The following is a 16201-nucleotide window of genomic DNA, read 5'->3' as shown; positions in this document are numbered from 1 at the left end:
GTTCACGCTTGTAGCAAAATTGGAAGTTGTGTTTCCAGTTCCCCTGAGATTTGGCACAAATGGTCAACGTCAGGCGGCGATGGTTTGGCTTCCAAAGCGATGAGTGCCGGGACTTTAAGTATTTCCTAAAACTACAAGAGTGTTCTCCTAAATGCTTAAATATGGCCCAGTGGCCACATAAGGAGAAGCGTTAAGACAAGGTCAACCCCAGGTGTGCGTCAACGGAGCACGGAACGGTTCAGTTCCTACTGGGAAACCACTAATCGTCATCTCTAAGATGTTTGGTTTATGTGAAAACCTGAACTTGGGCAGTTTATAGTGAGGAAATACTGATTATTTGGCCTCTTGCTGTGCTTTTCAACCAAGGGCAGGATCAGAACAAAGTTTGGAGAAGGTTCTTGTCCAAACAATGCGTTGGCCAGGGAGGGCGTGAAGCCTGTTCTATAAATACCAGTGTTAAAGATCATTTTCCCCTTAAAAGTGCCTGGATAGAAGTGACGCCACTTCACTATCTCGTCTGTGCTCTGCATGTTTTGGAGCGGATCTGAAAATAAATGTTGGTATCTCTTGGCTGGGCGGTTATCGCAGCTGGAACACGGGCAGGGCTGAGCCTGCTTGGGCTGAGCCTGCTTGGGCTGAGCCTGCTTGGGCTCGGCTGCTCTTAAACCCACCGCTGGGCTTAGGGCTTCACAGACATCCTGGGGAATCTGAAATTACATTCTTTGGGCGTGATTGAGATGGAAATGGGCTTGATTCTTCATCTCAGGTCAAGCAGGTTGTTGTTTGTCATCCATGACAATTTGTTGCGATGAGATGAGCTCCGTTATAAAAGGGAAAATGGAAGATATCAGTGTTCCGTCCATTGGTGTTATAAACGACGAGGAGATGTGGTGCTTTGGGACATGGTTTAGTGGTGGACTTGGCTGTACTAAGTAACAGTTGGACGTGATGATCTGGAAGGTCTTTTTCAACCTAAAGGATGCTGCGATTCTATGATCATTGTCAGCGTTGCTGCTAAATGAGAGTTGGTTCCTTCTCCCCACCTTGGGTAATTACATTTTGGCAGTGTGCACATCGCTTCGTTTACGTGCCTTATCCTCCATGTCATGATTTGTTGTATAAAGTTGTGTGCAATAATCTGAATTCCTTGTGTTCTCCAGGCGTCCACGCTCCCAACAGTTCCAACAGCCTCGAGCGATGCGTCTGATCTCAAATGTTTCTTAAAATAAAGCGCGGCTGGGAGCGGTATTCCTGGCTTGTTCTCATTTTTGCTCTTTGTATTTCACACAGCGAACAGGGAGCATCTCACACGGGTCGTGACCGTAAACGTGCGGTGGGTCAGTCCCACATCAGCTCTGCAAGCGTTGGGTGGCCCTGTGGGGCTTCTCTTGCCATGAATAACTTGTATCGTTAACATCTTGGAACACTAAGTTTGTGTGTAACCGGGACAGACGTTTTCTGATTTTGGTGGTTAAAAGAGGAGCTTCAAGGTATTTGAAAGACAAGCGTGTCCATGCAGCATCTGCTGGAGGGTCTGAAATGAAACAAAGTGTGCGATTTAGTGTACCATACCCCAAATTAAATCACAGAATTGCAATTCAGCCCGTAACTGAGATGGTGTCGGCGCTTGCTCACGGCTTTGGGTTCTTGGGATTAATCAGACTGTTGGGTTTTTCCACCTGACTGAACTATTAATTTCTTGTAACAGATCCAGTTTGCTGACCAGAAACAAGAATTCAACAAGCGCCCGACGAAGATCGGCCGCCGCTCGCTGTCGCGCTCCATCTCGCAGTCCTCCACAGACAGCTACAGCTCAGGTGGGTCGTCACCGCACTGTCGCGGGTGACACGGACAGGCGACATGGACCAGGTTCTTCCAGGCTGAAAGCAGTAGATGCCATTTATTGCTACAAGTGCATTTTTATACAGTTCCACCAATTCATGTTTCTCTTCACTATTGGTTACAAGTTACAGCAGTAACATCTTATTGGCTCATTTTGCTATCATCCATGTTATTCTTCTACTCCCTTCTCTCTCACGGGTACAACTTGATATCTCCAGATACACCCCTTCTCAAGGGTAAACCTTAATATCTTCAAGGCTGATCTCTGTTCCCATACTCTTTGTCAAGGATTCCACAGACCCACTATAGTTTCCCACACCGCACCTCTCGTTCCCATTCGTTGTCAGAATTAAAAGTTTAAGATCATTTTAAAGCAAACTAAAACTTTTACAGTTATGCAAAGTTATGCCTCGTTATACTCCTGCGTGGAGCAGCGAGGTGGACTCTGATTGTTTTGGGTCCCTTCCAATTTGAGATGTTCTCTGGTTCTGTGATCAGCCGCATCCTCTTAGCAGAGGGTTCATCCTGCAGTTGGCAGCAGCTCGAGGATCTCCCAGTTCTGCTGTGTAGCCGGTGGTGTTGGAGGGAAGCCGTGGAAAGAGGGTTGTTGCTTATTTTGCTCATCTTCATGTATAGCTGGATTGAAAATTTAGTTCCTCTGCTGCTCTTAACACCTCTAATCTCTCCTTGTAACCCTCATGTGCCATTGCTGCTGAATTTCCTCCTCTCTTCCCCATCCTTTTCCCTCCAGGCGCAGCAAACAGTGTTTCTGTTGTGTTTCTGCTTGCCTGTCATTATCCCTTCCCGTTCTTCAATAAGTCCATGTGGATCCCACTGTAGGTTTGGACTCACCCATTGCACGTGAAACTGGAGTCTTTGGAAGAGCACTGGTGACCTGTGAAGGCCACACGTGTCTTCCGGTTTTCCTGCTGGTGTCACAGATGGTTTGGGTTGAAGGGACCTTCAAAGCTCCCCCAGTGCCCCCCCTGCCATGAGCAGGGACATCTTCAGCAGCTCAGGGTGCTCAGAGCCCCGTCCAGCCTGGCCTGGGATGTCTCCAGGGATGGTTCAGCCACCACCTCTCTGGCCAACCTGGGCCAGGCTCTCACCACCCTCAGGGACAACAATTTCTTCCTCATGTCTGGCCTGAATCTCCCTCCTTTAGTTTAAAACCATCACCCCTTGTCCTATCACAACAGGACCTGCTCAAAAGTCTGTCCCCATCTTTCTTATGGGTCCCTTTTAAGTCAGGAAAGGTCGCACTAAGGTCTCCCTGGAGCTTCTCTTCTCCAGCTGAACAGCCCAGCTCTCTCACCTGTCCCCAGCAGAGCTGTTCCAGCCTCGGGTCATTCCTGGGGCTCCTCTGGCCCCTCTCCAGCAGGTCCGTGTGTGTCCTGTGCTGAGGGCTCTGGAGCTCACTCCAAGCTCCTTTCAGGCAGTTCAGAGATCAGAAGGTCTCCCCTCAGCTCCTGTTCTCCAGCTGAACCCCCAGGTCCCTCAGCCGCTCCATCACACTTGTGCTCCAGCCCCTCACCAGCTCCGTTCCCTTCTCTCCACTCGCTCCAGCACCTCAAGGCCTTTCTTGGCGTGAGGGGCCCAGAACTGCCCCAGGATTGGCGGTTTGTCCTCCCCAGGTCCCAGCACAGGGACGGTCACTGCCCTGGGCCTGCTGGCCACACCAGTGCTGGTCCCAGCCAGGATGCTGGTGGCCTCTTGGCCACCTGGGCACACGCTGGCTCATGTTCAGCCACTGTCACCAACACCCCCAGGTCCTGTTTGCTGGCGCTGGTCACTAGAATGTTTTCCTCCAGGCGTGGGGTGGGGTGGTCACCGTTGCCCTGGCAACTCCCAGGTCTCCTCAGCACCTCCCCTGGGAGAACAGGCTCCTCTGTTCCTCATGCCTGCCAAGGCCACATGCTCAGGCTTTTCTGGTGGTTTGCGTCCAAGCTCACGGTGCAGTACCATCCAAAGCCCTCCCCTCGATGTTCAGGTTGGTGGCCAACGTCTGGCTTTGTGCCAGAGCCATGGGGAATGAGGGACGTTCACAGTGAGGCTCCACCACAGCCCTTCGCTTCCTCCCTGTCCGTGACATGGGTGCCTTTTTGGGTACCTGGCAGGTCACAGCGTATTTGAGGAGAATCTGGGTAGATATCTGGTAGTTTAAAGCATCAGAAGCCACAAAAGCTCAAAGGTGCATCCTACCCTGACCTTCTCATCTGGAGACCTTGTGTAGAACAAGAAATACTTGTGTTTTGGGGTGGAAGACGTGCTGTGAGCTACAGTTGGGTTTTGGTTGCAGAGTTCGCTGGCCATGGACAAGTCCCCTTCTGCACACTGAAAGCCCGTGGCCGAAAATCAAATCCGAAGGTCGTCCACCTGCATCTGCTTGGACGAGAGGGTTTTGGGCCAGATCCCACCTGCGTGTGTGGTGTGGAAGGAAGGACAGAGCCCATGGGCTTACACAGGGGTGTCCATGTCATCCATGGATGGGTGTGAGCCGAGCTCTGCCACGCTGGCCCCGGCCCCAGCAGCGGACACCGGTGCCGTGCCTGTTTTATGTCCCAGGGTGGGTGTAGGTGACAACTACAGCGGAAGTTGGTGCCCATCTGATAAGTCCTTGTAGGTGTTGACTGTTGAAGCTGTAGGGAACATCCCTGTTCTTGTGTCAGTCCTGTCATGGTACGTGCCATAACCCATTGGGAGCAGACAGGATAAATCATAGAATCTTAGAACTATTTTGGTTGGAAGAGACCCTGAAAATCATGGAGTCCAACCATAACCCAGCCTGTCCCTGCCCCATGTCCTGAGAACCTCATGTCCGTCTGTCCAGCCCTCCAGGGCTGGTGACTCCAGCACTGCCCTGGGCAGCCTGTTCCAATGCCCCACAGCCCTTTGGGGAAGAAATTGTTCCCACATCCAACCTCAACCTCCCCTGGCGCAACTTGAGGCCGTTTCCTCTGCTCCTGGCGCTTGTTCCTGGGGAGCAGAGCCCGACCCCCCTGGCTCCAAGCTCCTTTCAGGCAGTTCAGAGATCAGAAGGTCTCCCCTCAGCCCCTGTTCTCCAGCTGAACCCCCCAGGTCCCTCAGCCGCTCCATCACACTTGCGCTCCAGCCCCTCACCAGCCCTTCTGCTCTTCTTTGGACACTCCAGAGGTTTGTAGAGGTTTGGAGGTGATGGGCATGAGGAAGAAATGAGTGAAACCCAAGCGACTCTTTGCTGAGACGTGGTTGGTGGGAAGGCTGTTGTCCCAGCATCTCTGCCCAAAATGATGACGAGGTGCTGGTGCCATTTGAGTGACACAGGGACACCTGAATGCAGAAGCAGCATCTCTGTGAACAACCAGGGGTTTCTTGCTCTTCCTGCCCATCAAAACTGGACAAGCTTAGTCAAAATCATCAGCTGGTCTCCAAAATATGTACCATCTGCAAAGTTCAGCATGTGGAGCAGTGTAATCCAAGATGCAAAGTGTCTTAGTGACACTTTTCTAGAAGGAATAATGGGAAAAATGAAGGTGGTGAGAGCCTGGCCCAGGTTGGCCAGAGAGGTGGTAGATGAACCATCCCTGGAGACATCCCAGGCCAGGCTGGACGGGGCTCTGAGCACCCTGAGCTGCTGAAGATGTCCCTGTCATGGCAGGGGGGGCACTGGGGGGGCTTTGAAGGTCCCTTCAACACAAACCATCTGTGATTTCATGAAAAATCATCAGAGACACTGCTACCGCGATCCAGGGAACCCCACAGCTCGGCTTTGTGGTTGAGAGGACATTTGGGGTTGAAATGGTCAAATCACTTGAATTTCAGCAACTGTTCTATCCCTTTCTGCAAAACTCAGGTAGTTCTGTTATCTGCCCAAACAAAGATTTTTGGGAATCAGCTGGTTCCTATTTGAATACTAAAGCACTCTGTTTTTATTACACACATTATGTGGGTGCTGGAATGGGATTAGAACAGTAATATCTTTAATTAAAGGCGATTGACTTCATCCTCTTGCTGTTTCATAACTTTCCAAAGGTTGTGCAGGACAGAAACAAATTTTGTCCTTTTCACTGTTTTTCGCTGTTTATTTCCAAACCGAAGCCAATACCACAGATCTGAGTGGACCCTCATATTAAATATTAAGCCAAGCTAAACTTTGCTGGGTTTAGGCTCTGAGCTGGGCTTTGCTGGGTTAGGACATGGGCTGAAGGCGTCTCCTCTTCCACCCAACATTTTCCTACCATAACAGCGCCCAGGACCTGCTGCTGTTTTCATGTTGAAATAATACAATTTATATTAAAAAGCCACACGGCTCTATGGGGCAACAACCCCGGATATGAAGCTTTAATTAATCAACTTTCAGATTCTATGGGATGATATTTAGGAGCTATCCCATCAGTAAACCAGGTATTTCTAGATCAGAGGTGCTAGGAATCCTTTCCTTTCTGTACTTGTTTTTCATTTTACAGGACAGCAAGGGCAATATTAGTATGTATTAGTATGTTATTATACTACACTGACAATTTAATTACAATAATGCTCTATGCACTCTTATGTGTTATATGTGTGTAACAGTAAAGAACCATTTGCACACTGACAATTTCATTACAATAATGCTATACGCACTCTTATATGTATGCAACAGTAAAGAACCATTAGCATGTGAAAATCTGGCTACTGTCTAAGTGGGTTTTTTTGTTTAAAAACAATTACTTTCAGCCCCCAGAACCGAGACCTACGGTTTTACAGAAACCTCGGCGCAGATTAGCTGTCTTCAAGGAAATAATCCTCCTTTCACTAATCAGTCCTTCTAGACCCCTTGATAGACAGGAGCTCGTTATTACATAAGGTGCTCTTTCTGTTACTAAGCCAGGCTCCTGGTCCTCCAAGAGCCGCTGGGGGATTTGCAGGTGAATTCAGAAGAGCGTTTCCATCGGCGCGTTGTTTGCAGGGTCGGACTTGCCTTTCGCACCCCGCCGAGGACGAAGCCTTCGCGGAGAAATGTCAGCAATGCGATAATTCTCCTCCGTAAGCGGATTAAGGCCCGAGCGGGTCTCGGGGAGCCTGGCACGCTGGCAGTGCCAAGCTTCTTTTCATCGGCATCGTTCAAGCTCTTCACGGGCGCCAGAAGAGAAAGTAACCGGCTCGCTGGGCGCTGCAGGAGAGACAAACCCATGGCCGTGCTTGGGGAGGAGGGTTTAACTCCTTGCTTTGGGTTTTCTGGCATGAAAATGGTTGGGTGGAGGGGTGGTTGGGCTTTACTGCAAGTTCTCTGAAGGGGTTCTTGGTCTCAGTCTTCAGTTGAGGTCTGGACACCTCTGGAAAGCTGCAGCTCTTTGGGAGCGCTGGTGGGTGTTGATAAGACCATGGGTTCCACCATGTCACTCTTGCTAGGACACTGGGTAAGAAGTGCACACCTTTTGTGTTACCAAATTCCTTTGGCATGGAATTGGAGGGAGAAAGTCAGGAATCCGCACTGACTGTTGGGTAGAACACATCCCTTGGGTGTTCGGTGTAGATCATTCCCTCTTGGAGGCCGAGCCTGCGAGAGAAACCATCTCACATGTGCAGCAACACATCACCCAAAGCCGGTAGCTGTTGAGGTTGAATATACGATGTTTCCTAGGTAAAGATTCAACCAGTTCTTTTCTGGTCTTGTGGAAGACAGAGAGCTCATCATCATAGAATCATAGAATCATTTTGGTTGGAAAAGACCTTTAAGATTGTTGAGTCCAACCGTTAACCCAACATTGCCAAGTCCACCTGTAAACCAAGTCCAAGGGGACTGCTGATGAGAACTGAATACAGTCCACATCTATCACGGAACCATTTGGGTTGGAAAAGCCCCTCAAGATCATAGAGTCCAACCATAACCCACCTGTGTCCCTGCCCCATGTCCTGAGAACCTCATGTCCGTCTGTCCAGCCCTCCAGGGCTGGTGACTCCAGCACTGCCCTGGGCAGCCTGTTCCAATGCCCCACAGCCCTTTGGGGAAGAAATTGTTCCCACATCCAACCTCAACCTCCCCTGGTTTGTGTGATGCCCTCACACTTGCACATCGTTCCCTAGTGATGCATAATATGGGCCGGCTCCCCTGAGGCTGTCATGGATAGTGCTGTTCTACAAAGGTCGTCCTCTTCCGCTGGAACAAATAATTGGATGCCAGGTCTCGTGTTCATTTTAGAAGAACCACACGATCTGGAGAGAAAAGACTTGGAGTAAAACTTCAGGAGGAGGAGGTGGTGGTAGGAAGCTCAGCTGGACCAAGAGCTTCACGTTCCAGGTGCTTTGTTTCTGGACAGGAAAGACGAGTGATGTTTTCTAGTTCGTCTCCAAGCTGTCCATGTTGCTTTGACCAGGGTTCTGGTCCTAGAAGATGACAGAGGTCTGGTCTCCCACACAGGAGCACATTCCAGAGGAGAACATGGCACATGTGAGCCTCCCCGGCAGCAACTCGTGGCCGTTGCTCTTGTTGAGGAAGGTAGAAATTGAGCAAATCCAAGGGCTGGGAACACCAGTTATAACCGAAATATTATTAACTAGCAGCCTCCACCATGCCGTTGTTTAAATAGGGTCTCCTGTCTTAAATTACAAATCCTAATGTTTTGGAAGTGCTGAAAACATTAATAGGTGTTTCTATTGGCTATTTTAGAGAGGTAAAGGCTTGAGATTTGGCAAGAGAGGTGGGAAAAGGCCACAAAGGAGCTGCAAAGCATGAGGAGATGAGTCTGTGGAGGACACGGAGATGCTCGAGCTGATTCCCTCCAGCGTGGTGTTGGGTAGAGGTAGATGAGAGTGAGGAGGTCATTGTAGGTAAAAACTGATGGTGGGGAAATGGTGTTTGTGAGGAGAATGACCCAGCTGAGGATGGAAGAAATTGGCCCATGGACATGGAGAACATCCATGGACACATCCAGCAGATCATTGGCGCCCTTCAGCTGCAGATGGTTTAGGCTTTAGGGAATATTTTGTTGTGTCTCTGACCTTGTTTCTGTTCCTGCAGCCGCCTCGTACACAGACAGCTCTGACGATGAGACCTCCCCCCGCGACAAGCAGCAGAAGAACTCCAAAGGCAGCAGCGACTTCTGCGTGAAGAACATCAAACAGGCGGAATTTGGGCGCCGGGAGATCGAAATTGCTGAACAAGGTAAACACGGGCGCGTTCCTCAAGCTCCACGTCATCCTAAGCTGTCTCGTGGGGCTCCTCCTTGCCCCAAATCCTCTTCTTGATGTTCAGGATGTTGGCGAGGTCTCAACTCCGTTCTGGTCAGAGATAGGGAAATTCTTCTGGATTCATTTTGGGATGGAAAGGAGTTACTGGGTTACACCGTGTAACTCCAACCAACCGGCTACTGAAGCGCTCCTCTAGAGTCAGAAGCATTTTGTTAAAACCAGGAGAAAATATAGAATCCATCAAATAAATTGGGTAACTTTGGTTTGGCACGATTGTCTCCAAAAACCCGTAGCAAAGGCAACACGGTGTTTAGGTCATTGGAGGGATATTGGAGAGGCTCATCCGAGCAGCGAGTCCCACGGCCTCCTCAGCCTGGAGCAGCTTTTCCTGCAGCCTCACCCGGGCATTCGCGGGTAGAAATTGAAAAATGTGATGATGCTGCATCCTAAAGAGACGGGAAAGACCTCAGAGGGTTATCGGGTCCTTTTCAGCTGTGTCATGACCTATTTCCTCCCGTACCAGCCAGCAGGGCGAGAAGTGCCGCTGGCTGTTTGTTCCGCACTCGTCCCTCTGTCCGTCGCGTTGATGGGTTTATCCATTGCCTTATTCTGGTTTTCAGAAATGCCGGCGCTGATGGCTTTGAGGAAGAGAGCGCAGGGGGAGAAGCCGCTGGCCGGGGCCAAGATCGTGGGCTGCACGCACATCACGGCGCAGACAGCTGTAAGGCCAGCCCGGAAACTACAGACCCAGATTTTTCATGTCTTAGCCCCTAAAACTGACCCCGAGCAGTTAATATAGAGATACAGTCCCTGCATCCAGCACCTTACACCGAGTATAAAGAGAACTGTCCACTTTATGAACATTTCCAGATAAACAGAGCCTGTGCTTCAGGGCGATGTGATGCTCATACCTATAGATGGTGTGATGATAATTAAGGAAATCAAATTATCTGGATGGTGTGAACAGGAAGATGGGGACGTCAGTGGTCAGTGCGGTTACGCAGTTCAGGAGCTGTGGTTTATCTTCCAAATATGGGACAGGAGTTCTTTCTCCTGATTAAATTTAGGACTTTGCTGAGTGCAATCTGCATATATATCTATTTATATACACCCACATACACATATACGCTGCGTATGGAATATACTGTGAAGTTTTTACTTACTCTATCCATTTTAAATTGTAAAAAAAAAAGGAAAAAAAAGATTGTAAAATTGTTTCCTGTGCAACTCTGATGCTGCTTAAAACCAACTGCAGATGCCCCAGAAGGTTCCCATAAATAGCAAATAAAAATCCCGGTTGCATGTTGTTCTTTGCATTGCCTGTCGCTCTTTGCATTGTATGTTGTTCTTTGCATTGCATGTCGCTCTTTGCATTGCGTGTCGCTCTTTGCATTACATGTCACACTTTGCACTGTATGTCGCTCTTTGCATTGCCTGTCACTCTTTGCATTGCACGTTGCTCTTTGCATTGGATGTCACTCTTTGCATTACATGTCGCTCTTTGCATTGGATGTCACTCTTTGCTGTATGTCGCTCTTTGCATTACATGTCACACTTTGCATTACATGTCACTCTTTGCATTGCCTGTCGCTCTTTGCATTGGATGTCGCTCTTTGCATTGCGTGTCGCTCTTTGCATTACATGTCACTCTTTGCATTACATGTCACTCTTTGCATTACATGTCACTCTTTGCATTGCCTGTTGCTCTTTGCATTGGATGTCGCTCTTTGCACTGTATGTCGCTCTTTGCATTACATGTCACTCTTTGCATTGCATGTCGTTCTTTGCATTGCGTGTCGCTCTTTGCACTGTATGTCGTTCTTTGCATTGTATGTCGCTCTTTGCATTGTGTGTTGCTCTTTGCACTGTATGTCATTCTTTGCATTGCATGTCGCTCTTTGCATTGCGTGTCGCTCTTTGCTGTATGTCGTTCTTTGCATTGCATGTCGCTCTTTGCATTGCATGTTGCTCTTTGCATTGTATGTCGCTCTTTGCGTTGCTCTTTCTGATGTTTTCTGTTTAAATCCAGGTTCTAATGGAGACTCTCGGCGCGCTGGGCGCCCAGTGCCGATGGGCTGCCTGCAACATCTACTCTACCCTTAACGAAGTGGCCGCTGCCCTCGCCGAGAGCGGTAGGAACCTTCACCCCTTTGTTCTTTCTGCTTACTGTCCAATCATATTTAGCTCATTTATCATCTCTTATACTTTTCCCTTAATTCTCTTTGATTTAGAATAAACCCGTGGGAGTTGAACAGCACCAGATCAATCCCTTCCATTGGTCTAAAAAGCTTAGGAGGATTTTTCTCCAGAGTGTAAAAGTCTGTAGCACAACTGACAGTGACGCACGTTATTGGCCGCCAGGGCTGTGTGAACATGAAAGTTATTTTCTAGAAGAAAATAAGCTACATTTCATTTCATTTCTAGAAATTTGAGTCATAACTTTGCCTAAAAGGGCTGAAAGAGAGAATTTTCGGGGAACGTAATTCACTAAACAGAGCTGTCCCTGTTGCTGCTCAACTGGGAGATGCCTTAATTCAAATCTTATTATACTGGGTAAGGTCAGGGCTTTGACCATGAGAGCTGGAGACCCAAAAGAAGCCAAACCCGCCAGCTGGGCTGTTACCTGCTCTTGCTTACTGAAGCTTAATAATAACTATCATAGAATCATATCAGTTGGATAAGACCTTTAAGATCATCAAGTCCAACCCTTAACCTGTCACTGCCAAGTCTACAAATTGCTCATGAGTCAAAATACATTTGGTTCAATTTATGGATAATGTGCCTAACAGGAAGGCAGGTCATCTGACTTGCAGCAAAAGCTTGATTTTGCAAATAAATGTTATTTTTGAGACGGTGTTGCCCTCTCATGTGGCGGACAGAGCTTTTCCTTGGGGCAGAGGAAGAAATGAGGAAGGGTAAAGCTGAGTCCTCTCTGCTGCCTTGTGTGTGTGTCTTCAATGTATCTCTGAAGCTTCTTCTAGAAGGTAGATGTTGACAAACAATGAGATTGCAAGCAAGAGCGCAGTGGTGCGGGGAGCCCGGCCTGGGAGCGCCCAGCGCACGGGGTTTAGCACCATCTCCCTCTCTGTGCCAGGGTTCCCCGTCTTCGCCTGGAAGGGAGAGTCCGAAGACGACTTCTGGTGGTGCATCGACCGCTGCGTCAACGTCGAAGGGTGGCAGCCCAACATGGTGAGACACGGCCAGCTCTAAAATGTGCTGGAGCACGGGTGGCTCTCATCTGGAGAGAAGGAAGAGGGTTTAGGGCTGCTCTGTGCTTCCCTCTTGAATTTAGACCTAACTTAGCGGTTAAGGCTTGGTGCTGACACAGCGCTTGCCTTCCAAGTGCTTTACAATTAACTACGCAATGCAGGGAATCCATTTATCTCATAGGTGTGAAGTCAGGGAGGTGGGTTAAATAACTTCTGCGTGTGGGTCTTGCCTACCAAGCAAGGTGTTGTTTAAGGATTTTCTAATTAAGCGTAGTACATTAGTGCATTAGTACAGAGTTTATTGGGTGCTTAATTTGCTTCCAAAGCAGCTTGCTCCAGTTTAAACCAAACTAATTCAATCTAGCCAGGAAAAACCGACTCAAAGTCAGTATGTTCTGAAAAGGCGTTGCATACATTTTACCATATTTGATTAAATTCACACTTTTGGTCAATGTGATTTCTCTTATCTAGGCCTGTTGTTTCAGAACAAATTGAGATTTTTAGCTGATTTATGTACGAACACATAACCCGAGGTAACCCAGCTCCACTCTGTGCTGATTTATTCCGCCCTTGTTTCTAGGGAAAACAGAGAAGCCTGAACTAGGTGAGCGGAATAATTTACAGCTGTCAGAAGTGCTGTTTTCATCATGCCTCCGACAGGTTTTGAGCTTATGATCTAAATTAGAGAAAAAGCAATCAAAGGTGGAAGACAGGAGTGCGTCTGTATTGTTTGTTTGCCGGTATCGGCCCGTTTGAGGTGGGTTTTTTGTCCCTCCCGGTCGACAGCTGCTCAATTCCTTGCTGTCACCTTCATCAAAAGCTGTGAATGTCAAAAATCCGCCCCCAAGCTACGAGTCTAGACGTGGTTGCTGCTTTCTTCTCCTCTTGGAGGAATAATTTCCCATCCAAAATGTCAGTGATTGAAGAACGTACCAGAAAATGCATATTGGATCTCCTCATACCTCTTGATTCTGTGACGTGTCTGTATCTATCGGTGTATTTTCAGACCTGCTTCTGGAGGACAGAAATAATTGCTGGGGAGCCCCAAATGCCTCAGATCCATCAGTTCCTGGAGATTTGCATGCCTAATTTTGGAGGTCCATGGTTTTAGAGGCCAGAAATAGGACGCTGGGCGCTGGGTGAAGATCAGGTGTGGAGAGGATCTTCATACAGTTATTTCAGAAGAGAGGAGCTGGCAAAGTTGGCCAAAGAAGCAAGACAAGATTATCCTCTCTGGTACCTCCAGTCTCGGGGCTGAAGCGAGATGAACCTGCTCTGTGCCCTGTGCTGGTGGCAGCTTTTCAGACCGTGCTTCATGTTTTATCTCTCCTGTTGAGACTATTTCCCCCAATATCCCAAATCAAGGAGATAATGTCTTCGGGTTGTAGGACTGAGCCTGAGCTGCTGCCCCTGGCAGCCCATCACCTTGGTATAAATCCAAATTTGACCTCTTTTCATCGAGTCATAGAGTGGTTTGGGTTGAATGCACCTTAAAGACCACCCAGTGCCACTGCCATGGGCAGGGACATCTTCACCAGCTCAGGTTGCCCAAATCCTCATCCAACTTGACCATGAACCCTTCCAGATATGGGGCGTCCACAGCTCCTCTGGGCAGCCCATTCCACGTCTCACCACCCTCAGGGTGAAGAATCGTCTCTTGTCTTCTCATCAATTCCCATAAACAAAATACCAACGACACCTTTCAACGTCTTCGATGGTCATTAGCGGTCCTGCAGCCCTTTGAAGATGTTCCACGTGGCGCTCCTTGCTGTGGTGCAATCAGAAGAGAAGTGCAATCACTGTTCTACTTCAGAGAAAGCAAAATGGGTCAGATTTGAGCAGGTTTCTGTAAGCCACAATGACCCAAAATCAGGGCGTGAAATACATCCGGGAGTTGCTTTGCTGGCCCCACCAGTCCCGTGTCCAGGTAGGCACTGCAAGGCATGATGGAGCTGAATCGCAAATAAATAGGGGTGTCTTACAGCCCAAAAATGGGAATATTCAATATTTGGGCTTCTGTGTAGCGTTAGTCCATGAGGACAGGTAGCTATGAATACCGAGTGTCTCCAAAAAATAGAGACCTTGTGTTTTCTGATGAGAATTGCCGACCTTCAGAGGAGTGCTCAGCTTGGACAGGAATGCCTCTTTTTTTCTTATTATTAGTATTTTCTGAAAAATACTGTGTCTGCAGGACTGAGGGTTTGGTTTGGCTTCCTTTATAACAGAAAGTGATCCGGGACCAGGCTGCCAGCGGGGCATTTCGACGCCACCTCTGACCAAGGCTTCCCAGCACCTCCTGGTGTTTTCACCACCCCTTTTCCGCACTGAGTTATTTCCAGCCGTGTTTTGACCTGATCCTGGCTCATTTTAATCGGCTTGTTCTTAGCGAGATCAGCTCCACAGTATCAACTGTTGACCCAACAGAGTTGGAAGGGGACAGGGTGAGATGTTCGTTGGCAGATGGCAACGTGGAATTGGTTAATTGGAGAGAAAAGCACTGAGAGAAAGACCTACCGAGGGGATATGGATACACCTGCCAAGGAGATATGGATACACCTACCGAGGGGATATGGATGCACCTACCGAGGAGATATGGATACACATACCGAGGGGATATGGATACACCTACCAAGGGGATATGGATACACCAGATCAGTCAAAAATCATAACAATTCAGGGTGGAGGAGCAGGATTCGATATCTCCTGGTGCTTGGGTCAGGGGATGGTCACACCTCCAAAAAGAAACATCTCTGCAGGCTCGCGGTGATGATAGGAAGATGTTTTTACAGGCATGATGACTCCAGCATCCTCTTCTCTGAGATAAAAGTTCCTCCACTGACTTGCTGTTTGTCTTTTTTCCGTCTCCTGCCTTCCTAGGAAAAAGAAAACTGCCAGCCCCCAGAATTCTCTCTTAGAAAGAGGATTATGTGCCCTATTAAATGGGGATTAGTGAAATGAAGACGTCCTGGGAGCCCGGCTGCTGAATACCCAGCTCGGTTGGCCACGGGGAGCTGCTCAGCCCACTTAACCCTCACCTGCCTCCACTTCCAGGTGGATCTGAGGTCCGTGGGGACGCCGGGGAGCTGGGTCTGTGTGGAAGATGCGTGTTCTGCTCTGGTAGGACACCATGTGTTCTCCAGACACTTGTGGAAGAGCAGCTGCTACACGCAGCGTTCATCTTCGGTGGAAGATCCTACAATTTAGAGAGAAAAAGGTTGTGATCATAGAATCACAGACAAGTTTAGGTTGGAAAGGACCTTCAAAGCTCCCCCAGTCCCCCTGCCATGACAGGGACATCTTCAGCAGCTCAGGGTGCTCAGAGCCCCGTCCAGCCTGGCCTGGGATGTCTCCAGGGATGGTTCAGCCACCACCTCTCAGGGCAACTTAATTTTGGTCTTGTGGCTGGAGCTGTTATCCAGAGTTCTGTCCCTGACAGCGTGCCCAAGACAATGCCCATGGAGAACCTCAACGCAGCATTTCCAAGCAGCTCTTTGCCCACGCATGACAGATCAGTGGCTCCGCGCAGCCACCACATTGTGTCGTGACAAAGCTCAGCAACGTCGTCTTTGTGCCCTCAATGGGGTTTCTGTCACAGGAGCGTGGTGGGAGTGTCCAGTTCTTCTCGGTGGCTGCAGACACTGGTGGAGAACTGAAGACACATGCGGCAGAGGGTCCCTGCTGAGCTCCAGCACTGGCCAGTGAACAGAGGCGCTTCTGCCTGGGTATGACATCTGCATTCTAGGACACCTGCACACCCCACCAGTAGGTTACTAGAGCTTGTTTGACAGTCAGAAGTCTTGGACATTGGTGTAGGGAACATGCAAAGAGGAAGAGGAGGAGGATGGTATAGTCAGAAGTCTTGGATGTTGTTGTGGAGAACATGCAAAGAGGAGGATGATGGTGCAGTCAGAAGTCTTTGGTGTTGGTGAGGGGAACATGCAAAGAAGAGGATGATGATGATCATTCCATCAGAAGTCTTTGACGTTGGTGTAGGGACCATC

General features: G+C 48.8%; 1 protein-coding gene across 2 annotated transcripts in view; it reads left to right on the top strand.

Annotated features, from left to right (window-relative positions):
• The window catches only part of AHCYL2 (adenosylhomocysteinase like 2), a 101219-nt gene that overhangs the window by 66375 nt on the left and 18643 nt on the right, over nt 1–16201 (top strand). For both annotated transcript variants that reach the window (XM_065049387.1, XM_065049388.1), the window contains exons 2-6: nt 1709–1817; nt 8822–8965; nt 9612–9712; nt 11021–11123; nt 12086–12180. In XM_065049387.1, coding sequence (XP_064905459.1) covers nt 1709–1817; nt 8822–8965; nt 9612–9712; nt 11021–11123; nt 12086–12180 — 552 coding nt within the window. The remainder of the gene's footprint in view (nt 1–1708; nt 1818–8821; nt 8966–9611; nt 9713–11020; nt 11124–12085; nt 12181–16201) is intronic.

Source organism: Columba livia, chromosome 1 (assembly GCF_036013475.1).
Source record: "Columba livia isolate bColLiv1 breed racing homer chromosome 1, bColLiv1.pat.W.v2, whole genome shotgun sequence".
NCBI classification, from domain to species: Eukaryota; Metazoa; Chordata; class Aves; order Columbiformes; family Columbidae; genus Columba; species Columba livia.
This window is presented reverse-complemented; position numbering and strand designations above follow the sequence as displayed.